The sequence below is a fragment of the Hippocampus comes genome, unplaced genomic scaffold (genome assembly GCF_001891065.2).
Source record: "Hippocampus comes isolate QL1 unplaced genomic scaffold, H_comes_QL1_v1.1 scaffold22, whole genome shotgun sequence".
Taxonomy (NCBI): domain Eukaryota; kingdom Metazoa; phylum Chordata; class Actinopteri; order Syngnathiformes; family Syngnathidae; genus Hippocampus; species Hippocampus comes.
The window spans coordinates 7566779-7582471 of record NW_017806175.1 but is presented as its reverse complement, the minus strand read 5'-3'; the positions used below and the strand labels follow the sequence as shown (position 1 = coordinate 7582471).

General features: G+C 46.5%; 1 protein-coding gene across 1 annotated transcript; it reads right to left on the bottom strand.

The window, feature by feature from the left end:
- Positions 1 to 40: 40 nt before the first annotated feature.
- Positions 41 to 15687, bottom strand: herc2 (HECT and RLD domain containing E3 ubiquitin protein ligase 2). Its single transcript, XM_019896535.1, has 32 exons — positions 15586 to 15687; positions 15426 to 15507; positions 14912 to 15083; positions 14685 to 14829; positions 14000 to 14225; positions 13495 to 13666; positions 13031 to 13217; positions 12580 to 12723; positions 11888 to 12079; positions 11632 to 11785; positions 11452 to 11559; positions 11167 to 11298; positions 10830 to 10988; positions 10415 to 10533; positions 10188 to 10313; positions 9904 to 10059; positions 9386 to 9700; positions 8612 to 8826; positions 8296 to 8473; positions 7964 to 8125; positions 7713 to 7804; positions 7494 to 7633; positions 6971 to 7158; positions 6568 to 6765; positions 6420 to 6503; positions 5483 to 5624; positions 4893 to 5087; positions 4038 to 4150; positions 2382 to 2572; positions 2147 to 2252; positions 1145 to 1357; positions 41 to 759 (listed from the first exon to the last, which is right to left on the bottom strand). Exons 4-32 carry the CDS (start codon positions 14766 to 14768, stop codon positions 487 to 489), a joined length of 4764 nt encoding a protein of 1587 aa, XP_019752094.1. The 5' UTR covers positions 14769 to 14829; positions 14912 to 15083; positions 15426 to 15507; positions 15586 to 15687; the 3' UTR covers positions 41 to 486.
- Between the last annotated feature and the right edge of the window lie 6 nt (positions 15688 to 15693).

Here is a 15693-nt window from a genome sequence, read left to right as displayed (position 1 = left end):
AGTATTTCAAAGGCAAGTACACAGGAATGACAACTTTCCGTTGAATACATGGCACAGACATATTTTATTCTGTATATTTATTTATGTACACACATTCAACGGGGAGACACTGTGACAACAGACACTTCATTAGACCGACGTCTGAGCAGGAACTACATCTTTAAAACGTTTATTCATCTCCAAAGACAAAAAAAAAAAGGGGGGGGGGCGGGCTACTGTTTACTGTATCCACTTCTATTTACAGAGACTAAAGTCGTCTTTACAATATAAATAAAACGTAGCAATCATGGGATGGCTCTTCTTATAAGCTCTTAATGCTTCACAGCTGGTTGCACACACACATGCGCACACACACAATCACACACACACTCATATTCACACACAGACGAGTGCGTCTAACCTGCAGGAATGTGAGCATAAAAAAAAAAAGAAAAAAAAAAGATAAAATTCCACCTGAACCCGCCTTCCCAGTAACCCTGCAGGAGGTCAGTGCCCGGTGAGGTAGTCCTGGGTGGAGTCCGAGGCGAAGGACTCGGCGTCCTCGTTGTCCGAGTCGTCGCTGCTGTCATCGGCGGCCGGCTCGCCCGACAGGGCAATTCGGGCATAGTCGTCCGTGTCGATGGACTTGCAGAAGTGGATGGCGTATTTGAGCTTCTCCTGCAGTACCTGCTTGCATGAGTAGCGTGGCAGCTTGAGCAGGAAGAAGCACGTGTACGACTCGGGGAGGAAATGGTCGGGAGGGTTGTACTTGTCTAGCACCTGAAATTTAAAAACAAAAAACAAAAAAAGTACTGCAGTACCTCAAGCTACAAGTGACCCTGCTGACTTACAATTATTTCTGGATCCATACCGTTGCTTGGCTGATTTTTTTTTTTTTTTTTTTGCTTTGACTTAGCAAAGAAATTCAGATAAGGTTCTAAAAAGAGGCGGTTTATTGGCATTCACAGTTGACGTTTCGTTTCAACACACACGTTGAAAAAAATTGTCGATAACACAGCAGAAAACTCCTTTTTTTTTTTAATGGCATGTTTCAAAAGTGTTTTTCGAATTTTAAGTGTGTGATAAAGGTTGGGATGTTTTATTTTCTTATTATTTTTTTTAGTATGGTCAAGTTGTACCCAAAATTTTCCACACGTTTTCCTACCTGTACGACAAAGTCACGTCCACGGAAGTCTGCGATGGTGCGCGGCAGCCGCGTGCGCCCCCAGACGAAGCGTAGGAAGAGGGAGCGCTCCGTGTTGGAGAAGGACTCCATCACTTCCCAGAACCACTGCACCAGGGGGGCCGTGGGCTCCACACCCTTGTAGGTGGCCACAGATTTCAGCAGATGCAGCGGGATGTCGGGGCTCCCGCACACCTGCACGCAGAAAATGCATTTAATTAGATTTATAGCGCAGGATAAAGCATTGTTCACCTTTGAAGGACTACTAGCAATGGCCAAAATAAGCTAAAATGGCTGCTGCTTCACAGCAAAATGGCAGACTGGGTGTGCTTCCGAGCATCGCTCCTCATGGTAAACAGGCTGACCAAATTTCTTGTTGCCAAGTAAAAACCTTTTGTTGGCTGATTGTTTTTGTCAAATTCTACAGGCCAAAGTGACTGCATCAAACAAAAATGGCTGACTCCCTGTGTCTTTCCAGGTATGGCTTCTTGAGACTTTTTTGTGGGTTTACTCATAACAGATCTTTCATGTTTCATGTTGCTCAACAAAACTGTCTTTGAATGGTTGTCAAAACTGCAGTTGTTTCTTGTTTTATGGTCAATCAAATTTCACCACCAGGCTACTCGCATAGAACAACCCCGCCAAATTGTTTTTGTGTAAACTCAGCATTGCTCCTGTGTTTAGAAAATTTGGTAGTAATAAGATGAATCAAAACATGGATGACAATGTCTCTTAAGACCACAGGAATTAGCCAAAATTACCCCAAAATGCCAAACTGAGTTTCTACGCATGGCTCCCCGAGGCTCTTTTGTGGGCCAACTCATGCTAGTCATGTCTACCATAATTCATGTTAAGTGAAACTGGCTTCAGAGGCTGAAGTTTCATAGATTTCTTGTCATATTGCGACTTAAACTTGATTGCCTTGCCAAACAGGCCCCCAAATGACCCTTAAAAAAAAAATACAAAATAAAAAGCATCGGTCACCATAGTTTCCAGTTCATATCCGGTGAAAAGTGACAGCACAGGAACAGGAACGACACGGGCCATGCCCTCCCGAACGGCTGACACCTGCTCGTCAAACTCGTGCAACCTAAACAAAAACAACGACAATAAGAGCAAGCAGCAGGAAAAATGAATATTAACACAGTGGATGCTTTGTTTAATGACACTCCATTCCTGTAGGAGGCGGTAATGCGCATTCTGTGTTCTTCGCACTGGCCTGTAATTGATGGCGAGTCGCACGTATTCCGCGCGGTTGTCCAGCGTGATGTGCGAGTACTTGGAGCTGAGCTGGATGTCCTGGCCACTGGCGTTTGGGACGGTGAAAGGCAGAGTCATGGCCTCAAACTCCTCGGACGTGGCCTCATTGTCACGGATGTACATCAGGCCGGGAATGAAGTCCTTGTCCACCTGGAGACGGGACGGTAAACAGTCAGGGAACGTGTGTGAAATTGCTCAGCGAATTTGTTTTCAAATATTTTTTTTTTTCCTTTTTCAGTGTGAAGCACTCAATCTCCCACGAGAATCACCGTGCGCGACTTAAACTTTGTGATATCTCGAGGGCAGAGCATGTGAACGAGTGTGTGTGTGTGCACGTGTGCGTCCAAGAAGAAGAGGAAGAAAAAAGAAGGAAGCTCATGATTGCAGCGTGAGGCCACTAGTGCATTACTACCGCGACGTCGGCCCGAGACCGACTAGTACGTTCTCATTCCCGACGGGGATTACCGAGGTTTTAACGAGAGCAGGAATGTAGAGGAATGTGCTCTCTTTACAGTAGAAAAAAAAGCTCACAATGAGGGATCTAATTACATCAGAGCTGCGAATGGTGGGAGCCATTTCCCGTGGCCTCATTTAATGCAGTATAGATTGATTCAACATTTTACAGCTGTTTTTTTTGAGTCGTCTCCACTGATTGGCTGAGAGACCAGAGTCTATTTAGACCAGGGGTGTCAAACATACGGCCCGCGGGCCGGATCCGGCCCGCAAAGGAGTTTAATCCGGCCCGCGAGATGATTATGTAAAGCAGTGGTGTCAAACGTACGGCCCGCGGGCCGGAACCGGCCCGCAAGTAGGTTCAATCAGGCCCGCAGGATAATGTAAAAGTGAAAAAAATGCATTAAAGACACAGAATTAATATTTTTAATCAGGTGCAATTCATTGAGTATCCGCAAGGGGACACTGTTTTGATCAGTGAAGAAGACAACAGCAGCCTCAGTCTGTCACTGAGACAGACCCATGACAGCAGACGCTATCAATAGCACTCTCACATTTACACATTTAATAGCACTCTCCTTAGTTTGTAAGGTGTAGGCAGGGATTACATTTAGATTTTATATGCACGTGTAAATGCTTTAAAACTTGCTTTCTTTTTGAATCTTGTTTAATCTTAAAGTGCATTACTATATTTTTCAAGAGCAATTACTTGTTAAAGTTTGTACAATCAGTGGGATCAGTTGCAATGCATATATGTGAATGATAAAAGTAAATTGCACATTTGTCGAAGGAAATGTAAGGTGCTTCATGAAATTTTTTGTAAAAGATATGTTCATTAAATTTCAACATTTTCCTAATGTTCTTGTGCTTCTTTATACCAAAACAAAGGAAAGACATATTGTTTTGGTTATTTATAGCAAAGCATTGTATCATTTTAATGGTCCGGCCCACTTGACATCTACCGAGGCCGTATGTGGCCCACCATGTGAAATGAGTTTGACACCCCTGATTTAGACCAACCCAAAAGGTTGCCCTGTGACTTGATGTGCAAATATTAGATTTTTTTTTCTTGTTGTGGTGAGTGCTTACTAGAAAGGGGTGCATTACACATAAAAGTGCAAAACGAAATGTAGAACAGCAGCAGGCCCAGAAGTGGTCTCACCTCACTGAGGTCCGCAATGGTCAGGTTCATCCCGGCCAGCTGTTTCCACACTGGCTCGGCCAGATTGAGACTCAGTGGACTTCCGGAGCGGATGGCGATACCCAGCAGAACCCCTGCGGATGCGCGAGGGGGGAATGAGACCGATAAACATTTGAGGACAAAAATAATAATCATCATCAATATAAAAATAACACAATATCCAGAAAAATAATTTGAGGAAAAAAGTTGGATTCTTACAAAAATAAAGTAGTATTTGAGGAAAAAAAAAGGAAGGTGAGCCAGCTGAAAATGTTACATTTGCGGGAATCCAGTCATCTATATGAATCTATAATTGAAAGAAGTCATGTATTTACGAAAAATAAAATCTTAGTCACATTTCAGAGGAAAAAAAGTTATAATCTATTGATGGGAATTTTTTTTCGAGAAAACCGGATTTCAGAAAACAGTAATCATTTTATAGAAATGTTACATTTCAGTGAAGGGGGGAAAAAATGCGTCATTTTTATTTGAGGAAAAGGCCAAATTTCTGAGTGAAAAAGTGATGATCATACAAGAACAAAATGATGCTTTTGAGAAGCATGACTCATAGCAAGGAAAAGTCAAATTTCCGTGGAAAAAAACTGAACCTTACAAGGATAGTCACATTTTCAAGAGAGTCATTTGACAGAAAGTCCAACTTCACTAGCTATCTAATGGCTAGCTACTAGCTAACTAGTAGCTTATTTTAGCGAGCTAAAATAAAAAAATAAACAAACAAACCCAGAGAGGAAAATGCAGCAATCGAGTCATACTTTCCCAGATAAGATTTGATTTTCTCGAAAAAGTCACAGGAACAGGGAAGGCGTAAGCGTTTACCAAGGAAGCGAAACATGCTCATGTGTAGCTGCGACTTGGCGGCGGGGTTGAGCAGGAAGCAGTCTCGGTTGGCCCCGGACTCGTCGCGTCCATTTGGAGTGACGATGAGCAGCGGCGTCAGGGCGTTCTGCAGCTCCTCGCACATCTCAGCGATGGACTCGCTGTAGCCGCCGCCGCAGTCATCCACGGACTCCCCTGAAAGAAGATCGAACAAACAAAAATGATGCTCAAGTCACGCAAAATAATGAATACGGTGTGATCAAGTTCTTCTGTGAGCTTATTTATTTTTGTCTCGTTTCTTTTTGTCTCTCTAAATGTAGCAACATGACAGGACTGGCCCAAAATGACACAAAATGCAAAGTCACAAACCACACACACATAAAAAAAGTTAATGTAGATTTATAAATATAATAAAATACGTAATTAATGGCGAGTTAACAATTAAAATTTTTAATCGACTGACGGTCCTTATGAGATATGTTCAAAAAGGGGCCAGGCCATGTATGTTACTGTGCAAAGAAAACCAAACATTAAGTTTAACGGAAAAAAAAAAAAAAATCCTTCACCGGTTTCATCTTTCTGACACCCACCCACAAATTTGACTTTCCACACTCGATGGGGGAGCAGCAGAGAGTCGGAGCTAAACGAGCTCATTTTGGCACACATCTGACCAAACACCGATTTGGTTCCGTCAGGACCCGCCAGGCCTCCTTTGCTTCGAGAACGCTTCACCTGCAAACAAAGAACACAATGTCGGTGCTTTGGTGCGCAACAGTGGCGCGCACACACAAAGTGATTCTTTCATCTTTCAAGTTAAATTTCCAAATGAACCTAAAACCCACACGGCCGCAAACTGATGGTTGCTTTTGTGGCGGGCCTTATGTTCATCTGGGAATTTCACCCCAAAGCCAAATATCCCGAACTTTTGTTAAGTAGTGTTTGACAACCACATTAAAAGACCTGACCATACACAGTTGACTGTGTGTGTGTGTGTGTGTGTGTGTGTGGTCCAAACCGAGGCGCTTTGTGCAACTCTCTGAGCAGATAGCCCTACGGATAAGTCTGGTGAGCAGATCACGCACACACACCGATAGAAAAATCCCTTTGTAAAAGACATCACATGTAATCATCAGGAGCCTGTCCAGCCTCACAGTGTGAGTTGCACACGTGTGTGTGTGTGTGTGTGTGTGTGTGTGTGTGTGTGTGTGTGTGTGTGTGTGTGTGTGTGTGTGTGTGTGTGTGTGGGGCAGTCAACTAAAGCATAAAGTAGATTTTATATTTTAAGTTTACTGATAAGAGAGGCTCAGATCTAAAAGTCTGGGGGGAAAAAAATCAAAAGTTATAATATGGTGTTGAAACAAAATTAATAAAATGACACATACAGCCAACTCTTGTTTATCGTGTGAGTATTTGGGCGTGGGCTGTGGAGGACAGCAGATGCTGCTTGAGTACATTCATTGTCTTGTTTTTAGCTGGGTATTTTTTGTTTTCGAGAATGAAGTTCTATATATGTGTGTGTGTTGCTACCTGTATTCTGTTGAGCTCTACCACAGGTCCATGCTGTCTGTCCCGCACCATGGTGGCCTGGACTACCTTCCTGAAGGCCGCTTCCTGTTCAAAGAAAGCCACGTTCAAAACAACACCGTGTAACACCACACGCACCCATCACACCCACCTTGCCCTGCGAGATGAGGATGCCGCGGAGGGTGTCAAAGCCCAGTGAGGGTCCCTGGCCCGTTTGGCCCAAGCGCCCCTCCAGGTCAAACATGGGAATGCAGGGGCAAAAGAGCTCGGAGATGTGATGCAGCAGGAGCAGCCGGTTCCTCAGCGCCATGATGGAGATCTCCTGCAGGTGGTTGTACTCCATCGGGACCTTGGATTCAAACACCGGTCAGGGTCAGCCTGTGATGCCGTTTTTGAGCAGTGGTTCACAAGCTAAAAAGAGTACTGCCTCAAAGTATAATTTTCTCTTAAAGTACATTTTGAAGATTTTGGGGTGAGGGAGGGCTCTGTCATACCGCTAGAGGGAGCCCACATACGTTTGTGAATCACTGACCTCGACCTCCGAGTCGTCGTACCTGTGCGGGAAGCTTGCCGGCGTTTGTGGGCTTGCTCGTGGACCAGGCGAGCGTGTGGGCGGAGCCGCAGGCGACCCGGTTGATCTTCTTGCCCTGCAGCGCCGCCACCAGTCGTGGCCTCTGGATGGCGTTGGTGGTGCCGTCGCCCAATTGGCCCTCGTCGTTGTCGCCCCATGTGAACACCTCTCCTGAGCCCAACAGCACATCGATGCAGTCAGCGAGAGACCTCCTCCAAGGCCAAATAAGGCCAAACATGCCTGTCTGACTCGCTTGTGACAAACTTTGATTATAGTATTAATTTTCAGATGTGAGACCCAAAGTAAGGACTTGGCTTTGTGCTGATGCAGTTGCTTTAGAGTGCCTCGTCGTCATAGTGTGGAAAAACCCCGCAATAACCTAATGGGATATATCCTAGCCAATTGAGGCTTCAAGCAGATATATTTTCACAGCTCAAACGTGTGTAGGCAACAGAAAGATGCTGGACAAAGTCGCATTCATTTTTCCAGGGCATGGCTCCACCTACCATCCTCCGTGCAGCACACACAGTGCAGTGATCCGGTCGCAATGGCAATGACCTTCTTCCCCTGGAGGCCTTGAACCTGCCGCGGCCGCCTTACGTGGTCATCGGACCCGTGTCCCAGTCGATGGTAGTCTCCTTTGCCCCTTAAAGACACACCCAAACACATATATGAGTTGGGTCATTGGCAACTACGACGACAGGGGCCGCGATGTGGGGACGTACCACGTGTAGACGGCTCCCGACTTTGTGAGCGCCACCGAGAACTGTGAGCCGCACTCCACTTTGACCACACCCACGCCGGTCAATGAATCAATCTTAAAGGGAAAAAAAAAATGAGATGATAGATTTTAATGATGAGTGGTTGTCAATTTTTCGACATTAAATACCACCGGGGAAAAAAATTAACCCTTAGCTCTTAGAATCACCATTCTGAACGATAGTAAAATAAAGTAACGTGGTAGACGTTGACGTACTTTCATGGGTATTTTGCAGCCGTCGCTGCCTCCTCGGCCAAGTTTTCCATAGTCGCCGTCGCCCCAGGACCACACCATGTCGTCATCGGTCAGGCACAGGGTCTGGGCGTCGCCACTTCCGCAGGCCACGTCGATCACCCTGTGGCCCTGCAGGGCGTCCACCTGCGTAGAACCTTACAGTAAGCTGTGCAGAATCTAATAAGTCACTGCCCAACTTGGCACTTGAACGACCCAAAATGTTTGAAACACATGCATCCCTATTCAGATGTGGAGCAAAATGGTCCAAACTTTGGTGGGAACAATGACATAGCGTGATTAACATCAAATGGTACCAGCTTGGGCTTCAGCTGGTCCTCGCTGTCGCCGTGGCCGAGGCGGCCGTAGCGGCCCTTCCCCCAAGTGAAAAGCTCTCCGCTGGCCGTGATGCAAGCGCTGTGCGCCCCTCCCGCGGCGATATCCACCACTTCCACTCCTCTCAGGGACTCAATTACACGAGGACGATCACAGGGGCTAAAGGAGGGGGAAAAAAAGGTAGACCAATCATCCCTGTTGCTGGCCCCGCTCATCATTACTGACAGTGCGGTTTATCCTGCATTAGCTAATCTTGTAAAATTCAGGTTCAGGTTTCTACCTGGCATTTTCCCCCACCTTCTATTGCCGTGGCCTAGCTTTCCGTCCTCCGCCTCTCCCCACGAATAGACCTCTCCCTCCGAGGAGAGTGCCAGGCAGTGCTTTCCTCCTGAGTTGACCGCCACTTTTCTGATGAAGACATGCTGGATGGACTCCAGCAGAGTCGGTGTGGACACCGACTCGGTACCGCCGATACCCAGTCGGCCTCCGGCGCCATACCCGGTGGCATACAGCTGCAATAAGTCCGGATTTACAACATCAGGCGTATGGGGCAATTGCATGCATGAAAACATCAGGATGATTCAATGGGACCTTGTGTTGTGCATCTTGACTAGATTCCATTTAAAATGAAATGTTAGACCAACTTTAGAAGGTTCCCAATGTCTTCCATCTTGTCCAAAGTTGCTCATAGTACAGGGGTGTCAAACTCATTTTTGTCATGGGCCACATTTTAGTTACCGTTTCCCTTGGAGGGCCGTGATGACTGAAACCAAATAAAAAAAGTCAAGAATAACGTTATAAAGTTATTCAACTATTGTTTAAGTTACTGTACTGAGGGGTTTGGTGACAAAAAAATGCTAACGATATGTCTCTTATTTATCACATATGAGACTTTGAAATTTTGGTCGAGATTTTAGCAAGCATCATCGAAGTTGACATGTTTGATTTGCCTTCGCGGGCCACATAAAATGATGTGGCGGGCCAGATCTGGCCCCCGGGCCTTGAGTTTGACACCTGTGCCATAATACATAAATGTGTTTTTTTTCTCCATCAAGATGTAGTCAAACCCACCTTTCCATCGGCAGTGACGGCAAAGAGCGTCTGCTCCCCTCCAATGAGCTGCACGGGCCGCAGCGTGGCGAGGGCTTCGGTCGGCGTGGGCACTTTAACCTTGGCCCCCTCGATGCCACCGAGCTGCCCGCGGTGGTTGTGCCCCCAGCCGTAGATGGTCCCGCTGCCGCCCGCCGAGAGCGTCCAGTCGTCGGGCCGCCGGTTCATCCACTGCACCAGCTGCTCGTCGTGCTCGCGCTTGAACAGCTCGTGGCTCTCGTGGAGCACGTTGACGCTCTCGTGGTCGGCCATGAGCTCACGGATCTTCTTAGTCACCTGAGAGGGAATGTGTTTTTTTGTTTTTTTTTTTGTTTTTTTTTTTTTAAACGAACGTTATTCATGTAACGAAAACATTTTCATTAATATAATTGAGACTGAATTTTGTTGTTGTGGATTATGCTGATTTTGTGTTTATGGTTGCAAAATTTTACATTTTTTTTGCAATTGGAAGACAAAAGAATAACAGACGGGAAACTCACCTCGTCCAGAAAGGGTCTGGGCAGGGAGGTCCTTTTATCCAGCGCCACAGCCACCCTGGAGGCTGTACAGTAGCGGCGGAACCAGGCCCATTTGTGTGTCTCAGCACAACACGGCAACGTGTCCAGCTCCAGGTCACAGGCGAGAGCCACCAACACCTGATGAGGAATAGTCAGAATGCATTTTATTGAAAGGCACCTTTCAGGACACACAAGGACGGCGGACAACGCAAGGGTAACATCAAAGTGAAATAATAAAAATACACATCTGCGGCACATGCTCAGACCTTGAAGAAGGGGCTGTGGAGGAGCTGTTTCCCACCCCGGACGATGGGGTCCTCGTACTCGTACTGCCTCTGCAGAGCCTCGGGAAGGCCCTTGACCAGGGCGGCCAGCGCGCTGCCTGTAAAGCTCTGAAAAATAAACAAGGCCCGAATGAAGTAAAACTCCTCAAGACAAATGGAAGTAACACAGAATTTGGATCAGGGCTCATCCCATCTGCGCGCTGGCTCACCACAACGCGAGCCTCGCCGTCCGTGTCACCCAGCAGCCTGTTTATGTTGATGGATTGCCCAAACTCTGTGGTCAGAAGCTTTCGCAGTCTTTGCAGGGCCCACATTCTGTGTCCGGCAGCTGTGCAAATACAACACAACAAAAGTTAGAAACGTGCGGGGTGTAGACCACCAACACCACCAACTGCCGGACAACTTTTTGGAGTTTCACAATTGGATGAAATATAATTCATTGTGTGCCGAGCTCGAAAACAATTCAATTGGACCCTAATCAATTTCTCCCATTGAGAGGAATTTAAATTCCATGAATCCATTCCCAGCCCCAAAATATACCGTTTTTTTTTCTGTCTGTACTGTACTGCATCGGTAAGCCAAGGTAGCACCACACAATATACACAATGGTGATTGAGTTCATACCCAAAGCGCTGAGCTGAGCACAAGCTGCCAAGGAGGCGGCGAGACGAGGCACGATGCTCCTGTTGGAGGCAAAGTTGAGCCTGAAGTCTAGTAGACATGTCACCAGGTCCATGGAGGGGCAGGATAAGATGCAGCGGTCTGAGAGCAAGTCTTTGGGACCTGCAGACAAGGGGATCCACATTCAGTGTGTGAGCGTGTAGTATTTCATTGTTGTGATTGTCTACATTTTTTTTTTTTATTGGGAATCAGTCCAGGTATCTGTACTTATGCTTGAGTAGAGAGTGTGCAGCCGTTTTACTCATCCTCTGGTGTGTGTGTGTTGCGATATGTGGCCTACCTGCAGCAGGCATGATCGGGTACACGGTGAAGCGCCAGCCCCAGCCGTTGACCGAGCCGTCGCTGGTGAATTTCCACTTGAGCTCGTCGCCTGGGATCCTTAATTCGCTGGACCAATCTGACCACTCGCGACCTAAAATACACAAACCCACACGGTTTAGGAAGGTAAAGGTTGGATTTCAAGCAGACGGCTGACAATGTGTAAAAATAAATGAATTATTTTATGACATCATTTGTTCATATTTTTTGATGAATAAGCCATGTTTAAAGAATGTTGTCTTCTGACCTGATCTGACTGACACAATCCTGTTGGCTCCATCCATTACCGTCAGCGGGTCGTGGCGTCTTTCAGTCGAACACTGCCGGTCAAACTCTATCCGCAGACCTTCGGCGCCTTGCGCACAAAACAAGTTCAACGCTCGATCCAGCTGGTCGCGATCTCAAAGGTTTATCGATTTCTTTTTACCGGGGATCTTGACGGTGCCGCTGGTGGAGGTGTCGTCGGTGTAGGGGTGGCTGCTCTCCACGACGACGGGCTGCGAGGACAAGCGTCCGCTCTGCGAGTCAGTGGCCACGTCCTCCAGCTCGGTGACGCACAGCTCCAGCAGCATGTCGGCCACCTGCTCGCAAAAGACACATATCATCACACGTACGGCGGTACCTTGACTTATCTGTCGAATTCGCTCCACGACGAATGAAAACAATTCATTGGAATTCCTTACCTGCGGGTACGCCGTTCCCATGCCGGACAACACGGCCGAGAGCACCTCCTTGCCTTTCTCCCCAGAGCGACAAGACACGGCTAGCTTAAGCAGGTCCACCATGACTCGGGTGTCGTCGGGCACGAGCAAGCTGGAGAATTCGTCCAGGTACTGAGGCTCCGGGCCCACCACTTTACTTTGGCTTTCAGAGTCCTGCTGACAAAGAAAACAAAAAAAATAAATAAAATACGCACATCTTATTGACATTTATTTACAATACACCAATGTACCATATTTACAGCACATTTAATGTATCTACATACGTTTTACATCACTTTAAATACATTTCTAAGGAATTCTACTATATTTACAATATTCCGGTTTCATGTTCGATATACTTCTAATCTAATGTACCATATTTACACAGCGTCCCTTTAAAGATCGACTCAACTCTAATGTACCACATTAATATTGTCATATGTCTTTCATGTATCATATTGACACATGTATTAATATTCAAGCTGCATGCAAGTCGAATGTATCCATTAACATCATGATGTGTCAACACCTGGAATTATAGACATATTTAATGGACGATTCAGCTCTAATGTACCATAATTACATGTTGCATAATTGTCTATTCATAGCTAATGGACCATATTTACAGCACATTTGATGTTCTATAAAGCTCATATTTAATGTCTAGAACATGCCTCTTTGGTCTTTGCCATGGTTTCTGCGATGATGCTGGCGGCTCCCGGGTCATCTGTGACGGGGATGAAAGGACGTGAGGATGCGCCCGAGGCCGAGGGAGTGATGGCAGACGATGGCGTCACGGCGTCTTCCGAAGAGGGAACCTACTCACGTGCACCCACACACACACACACACACACACACGCACACACAAAGTAACATCAACAACAAGCTTTAATAACTGATGTTTTTTTTTTTTTTTTTTAAACCAAATGTACAGTTGCGTTCAACATAACAGTGTGCAAATTGTAGCGTAAACTGGTTAGCGTGTCTTTTTTTTTTTTTTTTTAACAGAGGGATACATTTTGCCAATAGATTAGCTCCATCCACACACGGCTTTGGTAAGTCGTGCTGTGCGGCTATTATTTTGAACACAAATGAATCAACGGGGCCATATCGTGGGTTATGTACCTCGCCCTTCTTGTCTTGCCAAGGATTGGGGCTGACCGGCGCCTCCATCTCCGGCGTGACGGGAGGCCCTTCGTCATCACTGACGCTGGATGAAGACGACGAGTCGAATGGAGGCACGGGGGAGCTGGAAGGACGTTCGGCGGGCACAATCATGCTGGCTGGCATCAGAGCTCCCACCACCGCGTCCCTGGGGGAGCACAGAACAACCACGGTCATTTAAATGTATGTAAAGGGCAATGAGACTTTTCACATTTATTAAATCGCATCACTTGGAGCGTTGGCATGGTTTTAATCAATTACAGAGAGTGTGTTTTTGTGTGTTTTAAGGCAAAACTAAATGCAGACAGTCGGCCACGCTTAAAAAAAAAAAAGAAAAGAAAATCATTGAAGAACCCTGCGCAACAATTAAGCGGCGCTCGATGGTGGTCTTTTGAGGTTCTTTGGGAATTGGCAGCAAAACATACCTGGCATACATGATCTGGAGGGCTGAGAGCACATGAGAGAGGGCTTGCTGCTTGGCCAGGTTGCCATCCAGACTGAGGAGAATTTTGGCCAGCGACGGTCGATTGGGTTTCACGTTGCTCTGACCGATCATTTTGTTGCTGGCCGCTGACGGGTCGCTGTCTGACTGGACGCCTGCCGGTGTTTTCAAAAAAAAAAAAAAAAAAAAAAAAAAACCATCACCAGCTGTTACTAAACTATCCAGTGCCCCCTGGTGGCGAGCAAATAATGCTGCATTTGGAAGCGGGTAAATGGGTGAAAGCATTTCAAGCAGGGGCGGGCTAAAGTTTGAGCCAATTTTTTTTCTTGTTAATTTGAATTAATTTTAAATAAAATTAAACACATGAGAATAAATTACTTTTCAATTCATCCACAAATGAGCTGGCTCATTTGTTCACGCTAAAGATTCAACAGGGGCCCTTGAGCCCAAAAGTTGGACCACTGCAGATGTACAGCATGGAGCCTCACCGAGATAAGACGCCCCCAGCGAGTCCCTGGCTGTCTGGAAAAGGACTGGCTCGTGCACGGAGGGCGTAGTTACATCAACGGTGGTCCAGGCCACGCTGTGCGAGGAGCCGCAGGCCACCCTGGTGATCTTCTGGCCCTCCAGACCTTGCACCAGGGTGGGCTTCCGATTGACGGTAGTGGTGCCGTTGCCCTGCTGCCCGTGGTCGTTGTCGCCCCACGCGTATACCTGATCCGTCAGCATGCGAGAAAATTGTGGATAGTGTACGGCACATTCCATGTCAAACCTGCATTTTTTTCCCCTTCAGATTTTCTTCAAATTTTCAGGGCAGTCCAGAAAACAATTGTTCATCGCATATTTTTACATCTAATTTGTTTTGTACAAAGTGAAGCTCTGTTTGTGTCCTCCTCATAATAAACATTGAGCTGCCACTCGGTCACAAACATCCAATTGTTTGTTGTGTATTTTTAGCTCGAGCTTGTTTGTATTCAGTGACACCGTGTTTGTGTCTTCTAACCTGGCTGCTGCCATCCCGCTCAAATTTAACATTGAGCTGTCTGGTCATCAAAAACATGCAATTGTGTACACAGAACTCGTGTGTTTTTACGAAGGGATGCTGCAATTCTCATGCTTGCACTAAACATCGGTGCCGGTTCGTGATCACAAATGCCACAGCGCCATACAAACCTGTCCAGAATCGGTAACAGCCAAACAATGCAAGGCTCCCACTGCGACATGGACAATCTTTTTGCCTCTCAGCCCCTCTACCATTTGAGGCTTCCGCACATGGACATCAGTGCCGTGGCCCAGTCGGAAGTAGTCCCCTTTGCCCCTGTGTGTGCGGATGGAAGTACAAAGCGGTTCAAAACCAGGACATGTAATGAGTTACGCATCATGTCACGGGTCCACATTACCAGGTCCACACCACGCCCGATTTGGTGAGAGCCAAGGAGAACTGAGCGCCGCATTCAATCTGGCAGACGCCTTGCCCGTTTAACCTTTCAATGTTCTGGGGAATGTTGCATCCTTCGCTCCCGCCGCGACCGAGTTTCCCAAAGTCCCCGTCGCCCCACGAGAACACCAATCCTGTCAGGGAAAACAGCTTTTAGCCTGCTGCACGTCCATTTTAAATAACTGCTACTTTCCCAAGCACAATGAATACATACTTCGGTCAACTGATTAAAAAAAAAAATAAGAATAAAACAATAATGTGTCATCCTCTGACAAAGACATTCCAGTGTAGTCTATTCGGGAATAAACTAGAATACCTTTATGAGTGAGAGCTATTTCGTTTGAGACTTTTAAAGGCGCTCCTCTGGCTAATGAATATGATCAAGTCTGGCAATCTCAAACAGAACAAGGCTAAACTGATTTTCATCGTCTCTTGAACAATGACAAATTCTAAGATATTCTATCCTTGAGGAATACCTTCATCAGTGAGAGCTAACGTTTGAGCATCCCTGCTACCACAGGCCACCTGGATCACACGGTGTCCCAGAAGCACTTTCACCTGGGTGCCACAAAAAAAAACACCAAATGACACGATAATTCATGTGCGACTGAAGCAGAAACGCCAAATTAAGCGTACAAGTTTCGGTCTCAGCTGTGTCGTGTTGTCGCCGTGTCCCAGGCGGCCATATTCCCCCAGGCCCCAGCTGTAAAGCTCCCCGGAGGAGGTGATGGCGGCGCCGTGGGG

Bases quoted from the DNA above. Each gene is read 5' to 3' on its own strand.
- herc2 (XM_019896535.1), bottom strand. From the start codon at position 14,768: ATGGTAGAGGGGCTGAGAGGCAAAAAGATTGTCCATGTCGCAGTGGGA. The intron at 13,667-13,999 runs GTGAGGCTCCAT...AAACACCGGCAG, and splicing joins GCTGGGGGCGTCTTATCTCG to GCGTCCAGTCAGACAGCGAC. The intron at 5,088-5,482 runs GTGGGTGTCAGA...ATCTTCTTTCAG, and splicing joins GTGGAAAGTCAAATTTGTGG to GGGAGTCCGTGGATGACTGC.